Source organism: Trachemys scripta, chromosome 3 (assembly GCF_013100865.1).
Source record: "Trachemys scripta elegans isolate TJP31775 chromosome 3, CAS_Tse_1.0, whole genome shotgun sequence".
NCBI lineage: Eukaryota > Metazoa > Chordata > Testudines > Emydidae > Trachemys > Trachemys scripta.
Genome location: NC_048300.1, coordinates 49,745,256 through 49,767,593, shown reverse-complemented (window position 1 = coordinate 49,767,593; position 22,338 = coordinate 49,745,256). Strand labels below are relative to the sequence as shown.

At 42.9% G+C, this 22,338-nt stretch overlaps 1 protein-coding gene across 1 annotated transcript in view; it reads right to left on the bottom strand.

Moving 5' to 3' along the window:
- The window catches only part of CNIH3 (cornichon family AMPA receptor auxiliary protein 3), a 73,898-nt gene that overhangs the window by 10,305 nt on the left and 41,255 nt on the right, over window positions 1-22,338 (bottom strand). Inside the window, exon 3 of the mRNA XM_034764675.1 lies at window positions 22,147-22,194. Coding sequence (XP_034620566.1) covers window positions 22,147-22,194 — 48 coding nt within the window. The remainder of the gene's footprint in view (window positions 1-22,146; window positions 22,195-22,338) is intronic.

The window sequence follows — 22,338 nt, the reverse complement described above, 5'->3', positions numbered from 1 at the left end:
TTGAACCGACACAGAAGACAGATTATAGTAATTACAACTGTAAAAGTGTAGTGGTGGCAGAATAAATATTACAAAACCTTCCTTGTACTAATGGATTCTGCACCTATGGAAAATCACCTATCACAGCCTGTTCACTCAATTATTGCTAAATCACTCACTTAAACGCTAAGAATCTGATACTAATTAGAAGCCCTTAGCTCAGAGCTAATGCCCTGGAATATCCCAGTGCAATTGGAAACTCCACAATATTTCCACTTCTCGAGGAGGACCCACTGCATCCCTGTGAAAGTCTCCCCCTCTCCACTTTATTACCTTACACCTCCAATTTCAAAAGCCCTAAATACCAGACACCATTCCTTCTTTCAGAGAATGGCTAGATGGGATTCCCTTCCACGCCCATTCATGCCATTCTTTATCCAGCTGTTAGGTGACATAAACTATCCCAATCCCTCTGAGCCTGCATCCTCCCTATCATTCCCATCCTGAGGAATAAAAGGGGAAAGGACATGAACTGGAAGCTAGGTCTCCTTCATGTGACACAAAAACTGTTCACTAGCCAAGTCGAAACAAGTCTGTTTACGTTAAGAGTAGATTGGTCCCTTTCCATCCATATAGCAGCAACAAGCAACTGCAAATGTTTCATATGCATAAAATCAGCCAAAGACCCAAATCTGGGCCTGATGTACTAGGGTGCAACTCCATCAGTGATGCTGCATCAGTTTATACCAAGTCTGTGTTTGGCCTAGAGACTCTTTTCCCTTCCACCCACTGTAACTTCAACTCTTTTTATCCTCCACACTGCAGGAACAGTCAGTGAATGGACAACATCCAGGTCCCCCCAATCCATCTCCTTTGGGAGTCTGGAAGTGTCTGAAGCACCTCCCCGATGAGGTCTGTGCTGAGAAGTTTGCCATTTTTTCCACATGATCACTTACTAAAGCTGAGTGGTGGAATTTATCTGCTTTCATGTCAGTGGAAGAAGGGAGGGGGAGTGGAATCCATGGTTTTCAGAGCAGAGAGTTAATTTAATTTCACTTTAGAGTCCATCTTAATAGAGCTCACCCAGTGCGAGCATGGGTTTATTGAGAAATATCAGTTGCCAGATTAAAGCCTTTGTGAGAATAACAACAAGTGATTACCCTATTTAACAGCTATTAAATTGTGCTAATTGCAAGCTACAGACCAAGCTGGAAGAATTCAGTGCAAACTACTGGAAGAAAATGAACTGGATTATACAGAAAAATAGTGGCACTTTGGAAGTGTGTGCGTTGCTCTGGAACGGGCACACATCTGGAATGCATACACTGTAAATGTTTGCTCCCTTTGTCACAGGCACCGAGACGGTTGATGAACTGTGTATAAATACACCACATTGTATATATATTACATTTTAGCATTTGCAACAATCTCAAATATTTTATTCAAGTGCAAGTTCCCCTCTTGCGACACCCACACCTGTCTGGGTGTCTCTCCAGCCCACCTTAAATGCCATAAGCGTGGGGTGACCATATGTCCTGTTTTGGCCAAGACAGTCCCTTTTTTAAGCCCTGTCCCGACATCCCAATTTTTTGGGCAAAACTGGGCGTTTGTCCCGTTTGCTCTTGCCGACTGATTATCAGTTGGTAAAAGCAAACTGACAAATGCACAGTTTTGCCAAAAAAAGTGGGGTGCGACTCCTCGTGGGCCATGGAGGAATGTCGGGGGGAGTGAGCAGCAACGCTAGCCCCGCGCAGGAGAAAGGTCTCAGGTGAGCAGCTTGGGCCAGGCCAGCATCGCACGGGCAGGCAGCAGGGGGTCTTGGGCCAGCTCGATGCATGCGGTTGAGAGGGTGGCCTTGGGCCGGCCCTGTGCGAGCAGGCAGTGGGGTGGTAGGGCGCGCTCAGGCTGGCCCTGTGGGTGGTGGTGAGGGGAGGGGCCTCACGCCAGCCACGTGAAGTGGGAAAATTTCCTTTGGGAAAATATGGTCACCCTACCGAAGCAACACAGCTTCCACCACTTTCTTTGGGAGGCTGCAAAAAGTGGTTGGCACTAAGAACAGGTTTAACCGAGGCCCCTGGGTTGCATGCTTACGAAGTCCATACTGAGCCCATGACAGGACTTACAGCTTCCCTCTTCCAGCAGAGTCCCCAAGAGAGTGCAGGTGACATCAACACCAGCTTTGTTTTCAAGTAATTCAGCAATAGTGACAAAGGCTGGACTGGCAGCCCTGGAGATAGAAGTCCTCTAATTATCTGCAGTATAAGTACATGCCTGGGGAACAGAGGTGCACACTTCCTTGCACTGCCTCACCAACGTGCCTCAGTCAGGCAGGACCTGGTTATGGGGCGAGAGGATGATTCAATCCCCAAACCCAGCCAGTCTTTGGCCATTTCTCTGAGATTGGCAGCAAGATTGACAATTAGTACCACATCCATTCATTAGGAACTGGGAAACCACCATCTCATTTCACAGACAAGTTCATATTGATGAAAGGGCCTCAGGGATCAGTAAAATGAAGTTCAGACATCTGCATAGTACTGGAAGGCCTCTAAGGCCACATCCCTGGGGTCTGCCTGAGGTTGGCAGTTTCATGAACATCAAGTAACATGCTCACAAGAAAGACACCGACATGTCTCAACTACAATGAATGTCCACCTGATGAGGCAGAAGCCCAGTGGGAAACTGAGCAGGAGCTGTAACCACTTTCCAATCCATTTAACAGGAAGAGATGTTAACTCAATCCACTTTACCTATTGTACTTATTTTACTCATTTGCATAGAGCCTCTACTTTGAGGGATTAAGAGTCTGATCCTGACTCCACTTAAACTTGCATTGAACTCAATGGGAAGAGAACCTAAATCTTTTGTTTGGATAATATGAAAACTTTGATTTTCTTCATATCAAACAAATCTGTCAGGTTAGTGATTCAAAGTTTGTCAGTAACTTATACACAGCTCATCAGAGAATCAGGTGTATAATTATGTTCCTGAGAGCTGCTTAGGAGTCTGTTCTCAGGAGGCGATTAGAAGCAGCGTGGTTGCTAACACTTATTTTTGGCACAACTTTGTTCCTATGTTGCTCTATTATCACTGCAAGGAGACATTTAAAATAATCCATTCTGGCTTGCTGTGTGAAAAGTGTTGGAGGAAGCAGACACAAGAGCAATAGCTCAACGGACCTACGACATTAGCAATGGGGTGATTAACATTGTCTTGAGTTAGAAATGAAGAATATGAGCTGAACACATGAAGAGAGGACCAAGAGGTGAAGCTTTTCACAGGGCCAGATGACAATAGAGATAGCAAGTGTCCCTAGGTCTGGATGCTCATCCAAATTACATGAATTACACATTTGTGCCAGAAACCAGGACTCCCTTCCAGTCATGACAGAGGCATGGAGTAAGGATGCAGATGACAAGGTGAGGCACCGAGGGAACATAGTAGACCAGAAGATGGAGGACATGGAGTGGGTGTGTAGCAGTGCTTCATTTGTACCAGGGCTGATCCATGGCACCGCTGAACTTGTTGTGTCAGTTATGAAAGTAAAAAAATTGCTTGAGTCCAGCACCTGTTTCATTACAAATTAAGTACTGGTGTGCAGGGCATTGGGGTAGGGCGTGCCTGGGTGCAGTTGGCTGGGGTGGGTATGAAGAGGAACAGGGATACGGAGTGTCATTTATCCATGTTAAAATGTTGAAACGCTTCAAATTTTGTGTGTGTAAAACTTAAAACACAATTTTCAGCATAGATAAAAACTCAAGTTAGGTAGGACCCTACTCCCTGTGAGTGGTCCCAGTGAAGAAAATGGGATTACTCATGGAATAAGATGCTAGTCAGTGAGTAAAGATGAAAGAATGTGGCTCTTGATAAAAAACATATTAAATCACAAGTAGACTCCCAAAGTGCATTTCTATTAAAGAAGATAAGAGAGCAAAGCAAAGGTGGCCTGCCCAGTGTAAACAAATGGGAGTGATAGTGAATGAGGAAGGATTATATGCCACTGTGGAATTAGCTGTATCCCTTAACTCTTCATTTCCAGACTTCCCAGATTTTTGTAATGGTGTCTACGTTTTGTAAAAATTTCAGAACATTGATTCTGAGGTGGTATCTGGACGCCACTGAAACACATTGCCAACTTTAACTATATGAGTTTTTGTAAGCATTGTATAACTTTTACTCTACTATGCCTATAAAGTATAAAATAGGTGTTTATTAATAAAATAACCATTAACCTCAATCCTTCTGATAAGGAAAGAGGGACAAACACTATGATCTTAGTTGGTTATCTTCCCATCCTGGTATCTGCCTCTCTGCCCCTCTACCTGGAGATGTAGTCTCAGACTCTCTATTAAAGGACTGTATTTTGTTTAGCACCTTAATCCTTGCAAAAAACATTTTAAAAAAGGAGGATGCAGAAAAGCAATATTGAGTAATTTAAGAGAGTGATCTCTACAGTACAATGTTTAAATACTGACATGTGATAAATATGATTAATAAGCAGGTTCCCTTTCCCCAAAGGATATTCTCATTGCCATGGTGGACATCTTGCCATGTTAGCATACATACCTGCCACTGCATGAAAGGATTTCATCTCTCACAGCTCACAGGCAGGAAGGATGGCCTTATGGTTAAGACCCAGGACCAGGAGATTTGGATTCTATTCCTATGTCAGCAACTGGCTTCCTGTGTGATCATGAGCAAACTACTAAACCTCTCTATGCCCCAATTTCCCATCTGCAAAATGGAGTTACTTCTCTCCTACCTCAATCTGTTATGAATCTGAAATCATTAGTATCTATAAAATGCATTTTGAGTCTAAGATGGAAAGTGTTATCAAAGCACCTAGCATTTTGTAATTATCTGCAACATGCACACTGCTGTTTCCACAGTGACTTTGGGCTCAGCTGTGAGCTGCCTGATGTGTCTGTGAAGAGGAATGAAGAAACACAAATCTGTCCCATCCCATTTCCCATCTCCTCCTCTCCCCGACTCCTCAACCTGCACTGATGTGTGCATGGTGAGAGCATCAGCTGTGGGATTGCCCCTCTCTCTCCTTCACAAGTGGGAAGGGAATGGGCAGAGACTTGGCTTCATCTCCATCCCCCCAGCCCCAGCATACTGGACAGCACAGCTGAGCCAGCATGGAGGGGGAAGTAAGCAGGACCAGGTATATGGCTGGCACAGCTTCCTCCCTGGAGCAAGGGGGAAGCCGAAACAGAACTGTGACTCTGGGTCACAGCTATGGGCTGCTCCTTATTAAGGCTTGTGATAACCATATGACCTAGCCCTTTGTGAGCTATCCCTTCCTTATTCACCTATGCAGGCACAAGAAGGATGTAGCTTTTCATTATATTTTGTTAAGCACTCAGAGACCCTGAGGTAACAATACCTAAAAATAAAAATAATTATTTTCTTAACCTTTGGAAAATGCAGAACTCAGCAACTTGTAAAATTTCACTGAAAATAGTTTGATTTGTGCTGGCAAGGTGCATACATAAATCAATTTCAATGATGAATGAATTGCCTACAAACAAGGGCTGGACTTTCTCTAGATGCTATATGTTCTTTCTGCACTGGTTAAGGGTCACTTTCCCAGATAGGCAGGGGTACATTCTATCCATTCATTTAAAGCTCAGGTGATCACTCAACTATTTTAACCTGAGCTCACAGCAGATAATAGACCACTTATCCATTTGATTTGACCTATGCTATATGACAAAATACAAACCTACGAGACTGGCATATTTATTTCTTCATTGGTATCAGTCTGTCAATGACTTCTTTCCAATGGGGAGGAAAAATACCTCAAACCTGAAAGATCATTTTTTCTTATCTCTTATGTAAAAACCTTAGACTCAGGCTCAAAAGCACCTTCCTTCAAAGCTCTGATATTTCTGCTTCAAACAGACTTGTCATTTAGCTTTAGCTTTCTTTCTGTCTTACCTGAAATAGATGTTACAATAAGGCAGATATTTTGTTCCCTTTCTCTTTATGAAACATGGTTCAACATGCTTCAAAACAAAAATGAACTGCTTGCAATTAACTCAGGCACAGGGATACCATTTACAGGAGCCTAGAAAGAAATTCTTGGATGGTATCAATGCCCTGCAATACATAAATTACTAGTCCTCTGATGGGGCAAGAGCTTCTTTGTCAGTTATTTAATAGGCAGCGGGTTTAAAACAAACAAAAGGAAGTATTTTTTTCACACAACACACAGTCAACCTGTGGAACTCCTTGCCAGAGGATGTTGTGAAGGCCAAGACTATAACAGGGTTCAAAAAGAACTAGATAAGTTTATGGAGGATAGGTCCATCAATGGCTATTAGCCAGGATGGACAGAGATGGTGTCCCTAGCCCCTGTTTGCCAGAAGTTGGGACTGGGCAACAGGGGATGGATCACTTCATGATTACCTTCATTCCTTCTGCAGCACCTAGCGTTGGCCACTGTCAGAAGACAGGATACTAGGCTAGATGGACCTTTGGTCTGACCCAGTATGGCCGTTCTTATGTTGTGCCAACCCTGAGTGAATGGGCTTCACGTGGGGCGGGGGTATGCACAGGGATGGGAGAGGTGAAATCCTCCTCTGCCCCTGAAGTTCCCATATAGCTTCCCCTCCAGGTCCCTTCCAGCACCACCCAGTAGTAGTAGTGGTAGTAGCAGCTATGGACCACTAGGCTTCTGTTACATGGTGTTTCTGGCAGACGGGTCTACCTAGTTTACATCCCCACAGCACCTGATTCCATTGTCCTCCAGAGGAAGCTGCTACATAGCATTGGAGTTTGGTTCACAGAGGTTGTGGAATTCCCCCTACCTGGCCTCTCTGTAGATTGCCACCCATGGCACATTTACTGTGTCTTGGTGTTTGTGGACTTGCAATAGAGGGGGGCGTGGTTTCCTGCATCATGAATTGATGATCAGAGTAAAGTTGTGCTATGATAAATATTCTCTCTAAGAGGGTTTGGACTAGGGAGACCAGGTTTTCCAAGTCATGACATATGTTGCTGGAGTGGCATAAGGTCACTCCAGTGATGTTAGGCATCAAGGAGATGTGCACAATCAGGTGAGAGAAAAGGATTCCTACTTCTTCTCTACACCCATTTCTTTCCCACTCCTTCCCTGCCACCATTTGGATTTGGGGAGGGAGAAAGCTCCTTGGAAGCTCTGGAGGGATGACCAAGTATCAATCAACATGAGATAGACTTGAATGGAGACACTCTTGGATTGCATATGCACTCACCCAACCTGCTGTCAGTTTCACCAGCTCAGCAGGCCAGAGATTCCTTCAAAGGGAAGAGTCTTCGGAGAGTTTGCAAAAACGTGGACAAACACACTGAGTGAAATCCTGGCCCCATTTAAGTCAACAGAGAGCAGAATTTCAAATTATTTTTCTCAAGGATAGGTCTTGAAAACTTGGACATTTCTAGTTTTCAGGGACATTTGAGTGCCCTGGATTTGACTGTATCCTTGTTTTTATTCAAGAAAAATTAACTTTAAATAGAAATGTTTTACACATGATAAAACCTGACAGGGGTTTTGAAGCTGCTCAAGATATCACCTGATAGTGGAAGCCAGAATTCTATTTAAGGGCTGGATCTTCTCAAGCTGGAGGTTGTCTCACTGGCTGACAACAGGAAGACTGACAAGGATGAATGTGGTGCAGGAGAGTCCTGGGATTTTGAATGGACATTAATCAAAATGCAAAGGGCTCTTGGAGTGGTGAGAATACTGGAAGGAGGTGTGTGTTATTTTTGCCTAGATCTACAACTATTGTGCTTTGTCTATGAGTAAAGTGTATCTTTACTCAGAGACAAAGTTTAGAATTCCTTTCTACAGTCTGCATGTTCCCTTGTTTTAATTGTTTCAAAGTCCTTAAATGGATAAACAGTAACCCAGAATACCCATAAGGGTGTGCTTAAGCTGTTGGGGAGACTTGCAGGGGTCAGAACTGGTGTTGGGGCCTATGACAGCTGCAACGTAGAGTTCCTGTCATAACTATAAAGGGAAGGGTAACAGCCCTCCTGTGTACAATACTATAAAATCCCTCCTGGCCAGAGACATCAAAATCCTTTTACCTGTAAAGGGTTAAGAAGCTCAGGTAACCTGGATGACACCTGACCCAAAGGACCAATAAGGGGACAAGTTACTTTCAAATCTTGGTGGGAGGAAGGCTTTTGTTTGTGCTCTTTGTTTTGGGGGTTGTTCGCTCTTGGGACTAAGAGGGACCAGACAGCAATCCATGCTCTCCAAATCTTTCTGAACAAGTCTCTCATATTTCAAACTTGTTAGTAACAGCCAGGCAAGGCGTGTTAGGTTTATCTTTCTTTTCTCAACTTGTAAATGTTCCTTTTGCTAGAGTGGTTACCTCTGTTTGCTGTAACTTTGAACCTAAGGCTAGAGGGGGTTCCTCTGGGCTCTTTGAATCTGATTACCCTGTAAAGTTATTTTCCATCCTGATTTTACAGAGATGATTTTTACCTTTCTTTCTTTAATTAAAAGCCTTCTTTTTAAGAACCTGATTGATTTTTCCTTGTTTTAAGATCCAAAAGGTTTGGATCGGTGTTCACCAGGAAATTGGTGGAGAAGTCTCTCAAGCTACCCAGGGAAGGGTTATAGTACTTGGGAGGGAGATATTCTGGGTGGGGAGGTAGACAGAGTTTCCCAAATAACTCATTAATAATTTGGGTGGTGGCAGCAAAACCAGATCTAAGCTGGTCATTGAGCTTAGAGGTTCTCATGCAGGTCCCCACATCTGTACCCTAGAGTTCAGGGTGGGGAAGGAACCTTGACAGTCCCATATCCCAGAAAAAGGGATACTAGACAGGGGTCTTCTCCCTGGGAATGTGACTGAGTTGCTAGACTAAGAAACAGTGTCTAGATGCTATTCAGTAGGCTTAAAAGCACATAGTATTCAATACAGCAGCCTGGTGTCTGACCACAAGGAGGAGTTCAGCTAGAGCTGAAACACTTTATTAGGGAATAGGATGAGACCTTCATGGAGGGAAAATTATCCCACATCTGTCGACAGTGGTGTTTCTAGTACCTTCCTCTAAAATATCTGGCACTGGCCACTGTTGGTGACAAGATATGAAGTAAATTGATCAGAGAACTGCAATTCCTTTGTTCATCTTTGCCTCAAGTCCCCATCTGCAAAATGGGGACAATAGTGCCTCCCTACCTCAGAAGGATGTTGTGAGGGAAAATACATTAAAGACTGAAGTGCAAAGATACTATGGTAATGAGACTGTATAAATACCTAATAGAAATAGAAAGATCCTCCTTGTTCCTCATCTCCCATGTCTCCTTTTTCTCTTTTTCTTTTTGCAGTGGGGATAAGTAGTAAAGACATACTTTCCACATCCAATGGGAGATTGGAGAGGATGCACCTCATCTCTGATTTATCACTTAGAGCTCTCCCCTTACACTCATCCCTTTCTTTATCAACTCATCCTTATGTCTTTTTCACTTCTCTTCTTCCATTCCAGTCCCGTTCAGTACAAAGCAAATGCAACACACAGTCCAAGAGCGATTGCAACTTCAGCTCATTTTACTTTGACAGGGCTTCTTTAAATAATTTGTTCCTGAACACCAAACCATGCAGATGCCCGCTTCCATAAAGTTTATGAACTTACTCTAGTCATTGGGCACTGCATCCTGTACAGCCTGCCTCCAGTAGTCAGTGACAGCTTCAGGCACTTTAAAGCTAAGAGACCAGGGGCTCGTCGGCATGGTGAATTACTGCTCAGCAAGCCAAAGTGTGAAGCTACAGTGCACAAGCTTGCTGTGCAGTAACTCGCCGGGTGAACACTGCTACAGCGCGGTAAAGCCTCAGAGTACAGGCTTAGCGTATTGGTGCTTGAAAGTGTAGTACACTAAGCTGCATTCTGGGACTTTCACTGTGCTGTAGTGGTGTCCACACAGTGAGTTACTGCATGGCAAGCTGGTGCAGTGTTGATTCACACCCTCACTTGCTGTGCAGAAACTCACCATATAGATACGCCTTGAGACGAGTGAAGGGCATAGTTACAATCTGAAATAGAATAAAGAGGACATAAATAGGCCAGTGTCAAACTATAAATATGGGTCAAAATCAGACTTTATGTAAGCAAGCTCAGTTCCACTGACTTCAATGGAGTTACAACAGTTTATACCAGTTCTAGATTTGGCCCATTTGTACGAGAAGTGGTTCTGGACCATTTTGATGAAGCTTAATTCCAAGTGTTGCAACTGGCCCAAAGCAAAAGCCTATATCTGAAAACCTCTCACTGCCTTTGGATCTGGGTCTGATCATCATACCCTGATCAACCCTGAATTTATACTGTGGTGTATACCAGTATTGCTGCTTCCACTCAGAAAGACGTGGCTAGCGATGTGGATTGCAGAGGGAGCACTATAATGGAAATGGAGTTCATGTAGCTGCATAAACGGGCAGAGTCCAAACTACTTTCCAAATATCTCATTTGCTTTTCCTATTCCCTCCCACATCCCCTGCAGGGAGATAATGCTCCCGCCAGAGCTAAGAAACCTCTTTCCCCAAGTTGTGCAAACTGGTGACAGTCCTGCTGTTTAGATAAACTGCAAATTGTTCCATTTCTTCTCTGACTAACAAGAGACTCTCTACAGAAACAGTCTAAAAATAAATTACACATAAGGCATGATTTCCATGAGCTAGCTGAAAATTTTGTACTAATGTATTTTAACCTACTTAAAATCTTATTTTCAATAGTGTAAGACTAAGGTTACACCCCATTATAAGTGTTTTAAACATGTTGTTAGAACTTCCTTAAGGCCAAGGTAAACATTGGCTTTACAATGCAGGGGGGGGGGGGGGAGAAAAGAGGCTGCATTGTCAGCCCTGGAGACAGAAGTGCATTGACAGAACATGTGCAGCATGTATCGTGGAACTGCAAGCTTCTCCACATGGCCTTGCTGATCTACTGCGGAGCTGACCAACACCGTTAGGGGCTAGAGGATACTACCCTCCCTATGCCTATATTCAATCCTTGGAGTCTCCACTGATACAGTCTGCAAAAGGACTAATTGTGGAGGTGGTAGTTTTGTGGACTCCTGCCCACTAAAACCTGGGCTGAGACCATTCTAGCTACATAATCTCGGGGTTTTGTACAGCACACATCACCAAAGTATCTAAACACTGAAAACCACCAAGTAATTTCACACCCACGAGCCATCAATCAGACTAATAGTTGTAAGTCAGTACAGAGCTGGGCTGGATTTGCATGGGTGTCCTAAAGATGAAAGATCCCATGCTCCATTATCAAATCCCTAAGTCATCAACTCCCCCAAAAGCAGCAGACATTTTCAGTTAGGATTTATAAACTAAAAGGAATGCAGCTTTCTGCATGCTAACAGAAAGTTGATACCATGATCACGGGGAACAGAAACTGAAAGTTCTTGCCCCAAATTCTTCCAGGATCTGTTTTGGACAAATCAGTAAATTGAGAGCTCAAAAACAGCTAAGAAAGCATATCATAGAAACTGCTAGGGTTACCATACATCCGGTTTTTCCCGGACATGTCCGGCTTTTCAGCAATCAAACCCCCGTCCGGGGGGAATTGCCAAAAAGCCGAACATGTCTGGGAAAAATACCGGCCGGGCACTTTCCCTCCCGCGGCTGCTCTGCTCCTCCCCTGACTCAGACTTCGGCTCTGTTTAAGAGCCAAGCTGCCTGAGCCAGCGCTACCAGCTGGGCGCTTCCCCTCCCGGGCTCGAGCTGCACTGGGGAAGCGCTGGCCGGGGGCGCAGGGTCTGGAGGCTTCCCGGCAAACCGTGAAGCCGGTAGCACTTGGGCAGCCCTTTTCGCGTGGCTGGGAGGGAGGAGGGGGAGTTAGGGCGGGGACTTTGGGGAAGGGGCGAGGAAGGGGCGGAGTTGGGGTGGGGCCAGGGGTGGGAAAGGGGCAGGGACAGGGCCCGTGGAGTGTCCTCTTTTATTTTTTAAATATGGTAACCCTAGAAACTGCTGAACTTCAGTTCATTTGCAAATTTGACACCATCAGCTCAGGATTAAACAAAGACTGTGAATGGCTAGGCATCTACAAAAACAGTTTCTCCTCCCTTGGTTTTCACACCTCAACTGCTAGAAGAGGGCCTCGTCCTCCCTGATTGAACTGACCTCATTATCTCCAGACTGATTCTGGCCTGCATATTTATACCTGCCTCTGGAAATTTCCACCACATGCATCTGACGAAGTGGGTATTCTCCCACGAAAGCTTATGCTCCGATACGTCTTTTAGTATATAAGGTGCTACAGGTCTCTTTGTTGCTTTTTACATATCAGAGAGATATTCCAGGCTATCATTAAGAAATTTACCAAAGTAAGCAAGTGTATTTTAAAAATCCATATAGAGTTACACTGGTGATCAATGATGAGATTTTCAAACCAGAAAAGACACGATCTAATTAGCTAGTATTACAAGCAGCTCTGGATGCAGCATTCTCCAGAGACAGCCTTTTTACAGCATATGCAGACAGACCTGAGACTAAACCAGGCAGCACCCAATCCTGTGAAAGGTACTGAATGCTTAATCCACTTAATATCTATTGAAGCATCCTTGTGGGAGGCACTCAATACACTGCAGGCTCATGCTGGTTTGGAGAGGCAGTGGAGTTTAGTGGGTAGTGGAGTAAACTAGCACTCAGAAGATGTTGGTGCTATTCCTGGCTTTGCTGTGTGACCTTGGACAAGCCCCTTTGGCCTGGCTCTACTTAGGTGCCCGAGTTCTGATTCAGGCACCACTGTGATCCACAAAATTCCTGCTTGGCTGCCATCTAACCCTATAGGCACCTAAACTCACTTTGCGAGTAAGTTTTTGCAATAAAAGCTCCCTCGGTGCCTATGGTTCTGCCCCAAGCACGTGCACAGCTGCCTCACCCTAGGGGTCTGGATGGGTATCACCTGCCCGAATTGCAGTGCAATTCACAAAACGTTCCTCTGCCTAACTTGCGGGTGGGGCCTGATCCAGTAGTTGTACTCAGAGGCCGCTTAACTCCACACAAGATAAGGTGGGAAGGTGGAAGCCCTTTCCTATAACCCTTAGCCCAGAGGTTAAGGATGTGGGAGACCCCCAGTTCAAGTTTCCCTTACCCCAGTGAAAAGGAATTTCAATAGGGATGAGTGCTCTAATCATTGGGCTATAGTGTCAGTCTCTCTCTGGCTCAGTTATTTAATTCAAATGGAACAATTTCAATATGACAGACTGACAGGCCCCACATCAGATTATCCCATAGTCCAGTGGTTAGAGCACTCACCTGACAAGTGGCAGAGCCCTGTTTAAATCCCTTCTGCCTCTCAGGGCAGAGACGAGACTTGAACAGGAGATCTCCCATGTCCTGGGCAAGTACCCTAACTATTAAGCTAAAGGGAGGGTCTATTCCCTGGTTGGTTGTTTTGTTTGGAGATATGCTCAGAGGATGCCTGCCTACCAGATCGGGCCTGCATGCACATTAGACAGATGAACACACCTCTTTCCCTGTTCACCAATCACTAGCAGAGCTCAGCACCTCCCTGTAGTTGACGTTAGGTGCCTACCTCCATAAGAAGGGCAGGGCTTTGAATACACCACTCTCCTCAGCATCTCCCATTGGCTAGCTTAGGTGGCTCCCTGCCTAGTGTGCTGGGTTTTGTGGATCGCATTCTAAAGTGCCTATCTCTCCCCAGGCATTGCATAGGGAGCCTAGCACTTAACTTAGGCTTTGTGGGTCACAGTGCTGTTCCAGTGATTTTCTAGGTGTCTAAGTCCTTTTGTCGGCCTTCCTACCTCTGTTTCATCTCCCACCTTTTGTCTGTCTTGTTTATTTAGATAGTTCCTGCCCTGAAAAGCATACAATTTCTTACTATGTGTTTGTATAGCACCTAGCTCAAAGGGGCCTTGATTTTGGTTAGGATCTTGAGGTACTCCTGTAATACAAATAATAAGAATCAGGCTATCATGATAAATGTGGAAGAGTCCACACTTCTGCCAACGATCATTTTAAATAATGGAAGCAAAAATGAAAGGGAAAAGTAAACAATGGCAACACAGAAGTTAGAAAGAAAAAGTTATTACATATGCTATTCATCCACACCCTGACCAAAACAGAATTGTTCCCTTCAGTATATTTACCCAACATTTTTGTAGGCTGCTAGATAGGTAAAAGTTTCTGGTTATTTATTGAATCAGAACAGAGATAGTAACAAAATGCTCAAGTGAGCAGCTTAGTGAATAAGACCACACACACAAAACCCTTGTTAATCAATTTCATTAATTTTTTTCAGGTAATCAAATAGTTTAAGAAAGTCTTTGTGGTCCCAGTCACAGAGTACATATTTAAGGCCAATCCAAACCTGTAAAGGAATCAGGATTCCTGAAAAGGTTTAAAATGGTATAAACCCACTTCAGGGGAAAATGGTTTAGCTGGTCAGTCCTTATAGGACCCAACCCTTGTTAAAAGTAGAGATGAGCCTGAAATCAGATCCAAACACAACCTGAACTTTGGGAAAGTTTGGGTCTGCAGCTGTATTTTATGTCTGACACACCTCCCTCAAACTATGGCTTGAACTAAAACCCTAGACGGAAAGTTCTCCGAACAGATCTGAGCTTCAAGTTTGTAACAAAAACTGAAACCAGGCACATTCATCGTGGTTTTGGGTTTTAATGGCAACAGTTATTTCAACTCAGTACAATAAATAGAGATGGGTCCAGGCTGTCAAGTTCAGAGAGGGATTCAAACTTCCCTGAAGTTTCGGGGTGTTCATAGCTGGAGTGTCAGTATGCTCCATCATTAGAGAAAGGAGTTATGGACTTCAGATCTGAACCCAAATTTCCCTGCATCCACAGCTATTCAGATCACATTTTGTGATTCAGGGCCATCTCTAGCTAGAACCAGTTTGCAATTGTGCTTCAAAGTTAGAAGCAAATGGTTTAAATACCCAAGAAAATAATATGAGATGATAAATATTTAAAAACTTTAAAATTATAATACTGATTCAAATCACTTTATGTGCAGCAGTGTCTGCTAGGGCAGAAGCTTCTATCTGTATTGTCTTAAAAGGACACTTAAGCTATTAAAATGTGAACTGAATGATTGCCCAAATAGCTTCAGCACAGTTTGTACAAGCATTGGTTATTCTTCATAACTAATTTACATTGCCTTTTGATGTGAGTTTTAGCTACCAATCACACAGCAGGAGGAGCCTCCTGCAGGATTTCCTGCTGCCCAGCTGGTGAGTCAGACTCAGCGGTGTCATGATATTCATGAGGTATGAAAGAGAAAAGCATTAGGTATGCCAGGAAATATAGCAGGCATTGAGAAGCCACTAACAAGGATGCAGTCTTTGGACTCTAACATGAGTGGACAAAGTGCATATACTCCATCTTTGTTACAGTCTCTATCGATGGAAGGGATTCATGTAATGCCAGTTTCTGTTCTCATTATGGTCTTTGTCCTACGAACAATTTATCAAAACTCAAAATGCATCCTGCATTGTGCTGTGAAATATCACAGCAAGTTCTGTTACTGCCACAGACTTAATTTACCTGATTTTCACTGGCCAACAATTCAGTCTCCCTCTCTGATGACAGAGGCACCTAAACTGCAAGACGAAATTTTTTACTATTCGTTAGAGCAGGAGACAGCACCTGGTATGTTACAAACCGGGCAGTGAAGACAATACAAGATTCTCTCTAAAGCAGACCTATCTTTACAGTATGGCTATGCTGTAACGTTTACTTTGCTTATTAATCCCTGTCTAAATTAGGAACTGGTTCATTTTTAATCAGTGCTGAAAATGATTTATAGTGCTACTAAAGGTAGGGGTATAGTCTCTATTCCCAGCTTTGCAACTGAGGCCTGTTCTGAACTTAAAAATTAGGTCTATCTAGCTATGTTGCTCAGGGTTGTGAAAAATTTCACGCCCTGAGTACTGTGGTTAGGTCGACCAAACTCGCAGTGAGCCACACCTAGGTTGATGGAAGATTCTTCTGAGAGGCAGTACCTGCCTCTACAGAGAGGTGGATTAACTACATCAATGGAAAAACCATCAGCGTAGGAAGCATCTACATGATAGCGGTGTAGCTGCAGCTGTGCCTCTGTAGCATAGACATAGCCTGATTTGTTGGGCTTGTTTACACTAGATGTTAGGCTGTGTCTACACTGGGATTTTTCAGATCCCTAATTCCCCAATTGGTGCAGTTCCATAAGTGGTAGCTACTTTGGTGGATTTAGTATAGACAGAGCTGAAACCCTATAGGGTGGTAAAATCATATCTGAGCACCCGAGCCCTGTCTACAGTACATCTTCCATCATTGAGGCAGCTCCACTGATGATAGCAATGGTGGGAACTCTATAACAGATAAAGCATCAGCAAGCTCTGGCATTTTAATCATTGTATTGCCTAGACTGGCACTGAGCAGGATGAGATCACAAGGTGGTTAAAACACCAGCAGCTTGTTTACACTAGGGTGCCACCATGTCTACTATTGGTGGAGCTGAACTATGGTAGCAATTTTGGGAAAATTTAGGAGTAAAAAAAGCTAATGTAGCTTTCTCTTCTCACTGTCATGAACTATTCTTCAGGCAAGGCAAGGCAGTGAGTTAGTACACTAATCTTTCACCTCTGGGAGTCAAGACCTCTGGGTTCTAATCTCTGCTCTGCCAGTAAATTGCTAGGTGACCTCCTTGTACCAGTTATTTAACATTTCTGTGCCTCAGTTTTGTCATCTGTAAAATAGGGCTAATGATAATTACCTACCTCATAAGGCTGCTGTGAGAAATTAACATTTGCAAAGTGTCTTGAGATCTTCCAATGGAGCAAACTGGAAGAAGTGCAACGTATTATCATTATGGGCCTCTCACCCCTAGAAGTGTTCCATCCAGGTTATGGCTGAGGGACATTGGTAGGGCAGTGTGGTGAACCTAGCACTACTGCTGTCCATGCTCTATCTTTTCTGTGGAAAAGTGATAGTAAATTACAAAAGAGGACTTTAGTCTCCAGGATTGTCTTACGTAAATACACCAAAAATAAAAAGAAAGATACAATGTTTATCTTTCAATTGTAAACCCCCTCCCCAAAATCCTATTTTTCTTTTACACAATTATCTGGAACATCTCTGGGGGCAAATGTCCCTCTCGAAGTCACTTTGTGGTTACAGTTGCTTTGACTCTGGAAATTTGCACTGTTCCCTGTTGCTCTTTCTGAATTTACCAACAATAAATAAAAGGATAAAGATCTGACTCAGCATGTCTCTAATCCTGTAGCTCCAGAGATATTATGTTTGGCCTAGCATAAATGCTTTCTTTACAGGTGTAGAAAAGGTGAGAGATCTGTCTTTTATCAATCTTAGTCCCCTTCCACACAGACTCCAATTCCAGTTCTGCTTCTCATATCCCTATCTTGCTTGAAGTTAACTAGATTTAAAAACAAACCCTCAGTCATTTTTTGCATAGAGTCATTTTTATTGCTCATGAAAAGATGGCTGTGAGCAAACTGGGGTCTGGAATTTATCTGCTGAGAGAGGATGTTATGGGGGATTTCCCTTCCAGACAATGTTCTCCTTTAACCTGGAAGGACTTCCCTGTCGGGGAATGAGGTTAACAGTCATTGTTCCCAATCCATGCAGTCCATAGTCACATCTGAATTGCTACCGGCTATAAAGTTGCCACTTTTAAAATTTGTCCTGTGGGGCAGTGTCGTAGTATTACAATGTTCACGCTCCATCGCATTGCCAAATGTGTTAATACAGGAAAATCCTAACTGCCCTTAAAACCAGAAGAAAAGAAAAGTTTCCAACAGGCATCTGTCATAGAAATAAGTTTCTCTAGAGAATGTTGTGCACTGCACCAATAATGTAATATAGTCATCATAATTAACTGTAAAATATTAAAAAATACTATGGTATTTAATGAGATACAAATTAGAAAAAATTAATATAAATGAGAAAAATTCCCATTAGATCATTTGCATGAGGAGAGTCCAGTGAACCAGGACAGAGCCCTATTTCCAGCTCTTCCACAGATTTGATGTGTGAATTTGGGCAATTCATTTTCCCACTGTACTTCTGTTCCCACGGCTGTAAAATGGTAACATTAGTACTACTCACCTATGGAAAAAGCCTTGTTACTACAGATGGTATACGCTAAGTATTATAAACCACCTTTTAAAAATCTCATAGCAGTTACTTGGCATAGCAGGCTGCAGTGTCTCTTGCCAGTTCAATTCCTCCTTCCTCCACCTTCTCAGGGATGATACAGGAGTAAGCTCTTGACGTGCCATGGTAATGTAGAATGAGAACAGCTTGCTCCAAGTCAGACACATGCTTCACAGCACTGCTCTGCATCCAGATTGCTGAGGGGAAATCCACAGCTCTTCTACCTCTTGCCAGCACTGTGGCTGTGTCTACACTAGCCATTTTTCCCTACAATTTCCCAGTGTTGCTAACACCAGTTCAGCTCCACCCATGGTACCAACAGCAAGTAGGCCACTAGCATTTTAACTACCATGCCTTTCTCTACTCATAGCTGGTCTAAATGACATGATGGTTGAAAGAGAGACATGGTGTGTAAGGTAATATCTTTTATTGGACTCACTTCTGTTGGTGAGAGAGACAAGCTTTTGAGCTACACAGAGCTCTTCTTCAGAGCTGGGAAAGGTACTCTGTTTAATATCCTGTGACCAAAATGACTACAACAACACTGCAAACAATGATAGTTAAAACACCATTGGCACATTGCCTACAGTAGAGCTCTCACCAGCAGAGCTGCAAAATTGGTAACAATTTTAGGGGGGGAAAAGCTAATGTAGACCCAGCCTGCATGGTTATCAGCATCACTAGCACATACTTTAAGTTAATCAGCTTATGTAATAACTATGTGGGCATGTACATACACACAAAGTGTATGATTTCCAGCTAAACCACATATGACTGGAAGATCATACTACAGAGCTCCAAAAAACAGGCCTCAGAGATAAAGGAGAATTTCAGTATCACACTGGGAAGCCAGTTTTAAAACTGGCTTCAGGAAATAATATCTTTAAGGCATTTACATTGTGATCCAAGGGATCACTCAAGTCTGAACAAAGCTCATAGCCTCTTTGTAATCAAAGCTTTGTCTAGCAGAAAATTTGAGCAGGTCTCTCCAGCAGAGGGCAGTGATACGCATACATAAAAGCCAGAACATCACATACATGCCACCTGCTTTACATAATGCCTGAGTGAGATACTGTTTTCATGGTATGTAAACATTTTCCAAAAGTAATTCACATCAGATAGTGATGTTTGTAAATGTTCTGGCTGTAGTGGGATCCCTCCTTTGTCAACCCCACCATGCTTCAAAACTCAGTCAAATTATGTAACAACATCTAGTATAATCAAATACGTACACACAAGCTATGGTCAAACCCTGCTAATGAGCTCCACGACATTAAAAAAAACACCTAAGGATTTACAAGATAATTCTGACAAACCATCCAGTCTCTTCAGCCATTGGGGCTCACTATATGTGACTTGTATGGTGCTGTATTCATGATCATTTGTGAGAGACTCCCCTGTAGAACCCTGGGACAGTGAAATGAAGCGCATATTTACAGCCCACTTATAAACCCCTTTAAAATAGAGGTTTATAGACAAAAATCAGGAATTCAGTTCTAGTGGCATTAACAGTAAGACTGCTGGCTTTATGTTTGTAAAGTGCTTTGAAAATGTTAGCCAACCCCAACACCCTAGGAAACAGGTATGTTACTATTTCCCCATTTTATAGAAAGGGAAACAGGCACACTGAGGTTAGTTACCTACAGCCACACACAGCAGTGTTATAATAATCAGAAGGTCTTTTAGAGTTCATTACAAACTACATATTCCCTTACATTTTCCTATGTCCTTAAAACACTTAGTATTTTAATTGCTTCCCCAAAGCTCTGCAACTAACCATGAATGCTCCAGAACTGCTATGTACAAAAAAGCGATTGTTAGTAAATATTGGACTTGAAAAGACTGCACATCTCTGTAGTTATTCCTTCTTCCGCTTCCTGTATCACATCTTCCAATTAAAACAAATGTGTCCCCAAAGAACCTGGGAGGAGAAGCTTCATTAACAAACCATTTAAGTGAGTTAGAAGTCTGATCCCTGGTGTATGCAGTATCAGTAATTAGCCAAAAGGCACCATCTTTGCTGTTAGCAATGAGGCTCAGGCTCAATAAAAATTAAACTTTCCTATGGGCAAGGACTCCCCTGGGGACTCACATATATTAATACATTTGCCACCCACCTGTTGCTTTCTGTCAGAAAAACTGGGACACAGCTGGAAACTAGCTGACTGCTAAGTCAGCAAAATGGTTCCTGGAAAAGAACTGATTCTTTTTTATGTTGTTTAGCTAGTATGGATTAATATTTTCTCTCGTCGGATGCCTAGTGCAAGTGACACGGTTCTTGATAGCAGTGTGCTCACAATTGTTCCCAAGATCAATCTAAACTGGTATAAATCAAGTTATTCAACAAAAGTGTTTTATAAAGTAGGGTCCCTCCCTAGTGCAAATACAGTTGTTTATAACATAATCAGGCCCTGGGATCAGGCTGAGCCAGTACTTAGCACTGCCAAGATCACAACATTTTGAAACTGAGTTTCCCAGCTGTTCCGAACATAGTCATGTGCAGTCAATAGTGTTAGCTATTTCATTGCTTATCACAGTAGCAGAACCATCCACCTACTCTGCAATTACAGGCAGAATTAGGAGCTCAGATACAATGGTGATGAGAGCACTATATAGGAACCTGAGTACATTAGAGTAGAATAGCTTGGGATTGTGGCTGCAGCTTGAGTTGAGTCCCACCACTTTTTCCTTCTACTATCTGTCCTCTGAGTTAGGCTCCTACATACAATATCCTGGGAAACTGTGCCAGATTCTGCTTTCCAATACATGTCCAACTCACAATGAAGTCAATAGGAGTTGCAAGGATGCATCTCATGACAGAATTTGGCCACTGAGCCAAATTCCCCCCAGTCTAACACTATTGACATCAAGGGAGTTACAGCATGGATAAATTTGGCCCACTGTATTTAAACACAGTTGATAACCTATTAAGGATGGATACAATGCAGCAACAAATACTTTCTAGTCTGGACATTCTAATAACATCTAAAGGCTGGAATGTTTTGCTAATTATCATGATGTTGCATTAAATTCTATAACACAGTGCATAGGTACACTTAAAACTTTTTTGCAAGATCAGGTCTTTTTTCCTCATCTGTTCAGAGACAGAATGGCTTAAAAAGACAATGTAAGCAGCTTGCATAATATACTGGCTAAGTACATGTGATCATGTCTACAGCTAGTGTTTGGCCTGCTTCAAGGTTAAGAGCCTTCCAGCTAACGGTGTTGCTCCTTTAGCACATGTGTTAGGGCATTGTGATTTTGGTCCTGATAGTCACTGGTGCTAGTCTCTCATTGATGAGCTTACGTTACAGCTTACGTTGAAAACTCCACCCTAAGGAAACCAAACATGTTCAGTGTTGGTCTAACTTTGCATCCAATGAAATCAATGGGACTTTAATGGGAACAGAGTTAAGCCAACACTGAGTGCTTTTTAAAATTCCATTCTTAAATTACAGTAGAATGTGTAACCCATTACTGGATGAGTCCTACAGAGAGCAGAGCACCCTTTATTCCCATATAAATTGAAGTCACTCAGCACCATCATAAAGTCAGCCTCTATAATCTCAACATTCTAATTCAGCCTGTAAGAAACTCGAAAGGTTGAACTCATACAAATAAAATGCTCCATTTATCAAATAATTAGTAAATGACTGTCCAGCAAAGAATAATTATAAACCTCAGATCTTGATGGCAGCACAAGGGCATGTAACCATAACTGTCACAAGTTACATCTCCAGAAACCAATCACCACTTTCAAAAAGCAGGTTATTAAATCTGAACCTGAGAATGTTCTGAAACGTTCGGTTCTTGTCAGGAAATCCTGACTGATGGCAGCCCCTTCTCATTACCTCCACTTTGTTTTTCAAAGGTAACACGGATTCCAATTTCTGCACTGGAATCTCAGATTTCATGAGTGATGGTGGAGGATCAGTGAGACGGGGAAATGAACGTACCCAGAACAGCCATCTGATGGTCTTAATTCTCTTCAATGTCATAGAGCTGTGTTGGTTTATGCTCACCTTTCGCAGAAGAAAGCAGATGCGCTCAATGTTTCTTAGTCTCTCTCGCTGTCAAAGAAAGATGGGAAAAAAATGGTGGGAGGTTATATTGTGTAATTAATTGAAGAAAATATATCAAACATAATGGGCCAAAATCACCCATGGCTTATATCCAGATATCAACAGAGTTACACCAGGGATGAATTTGGCCTA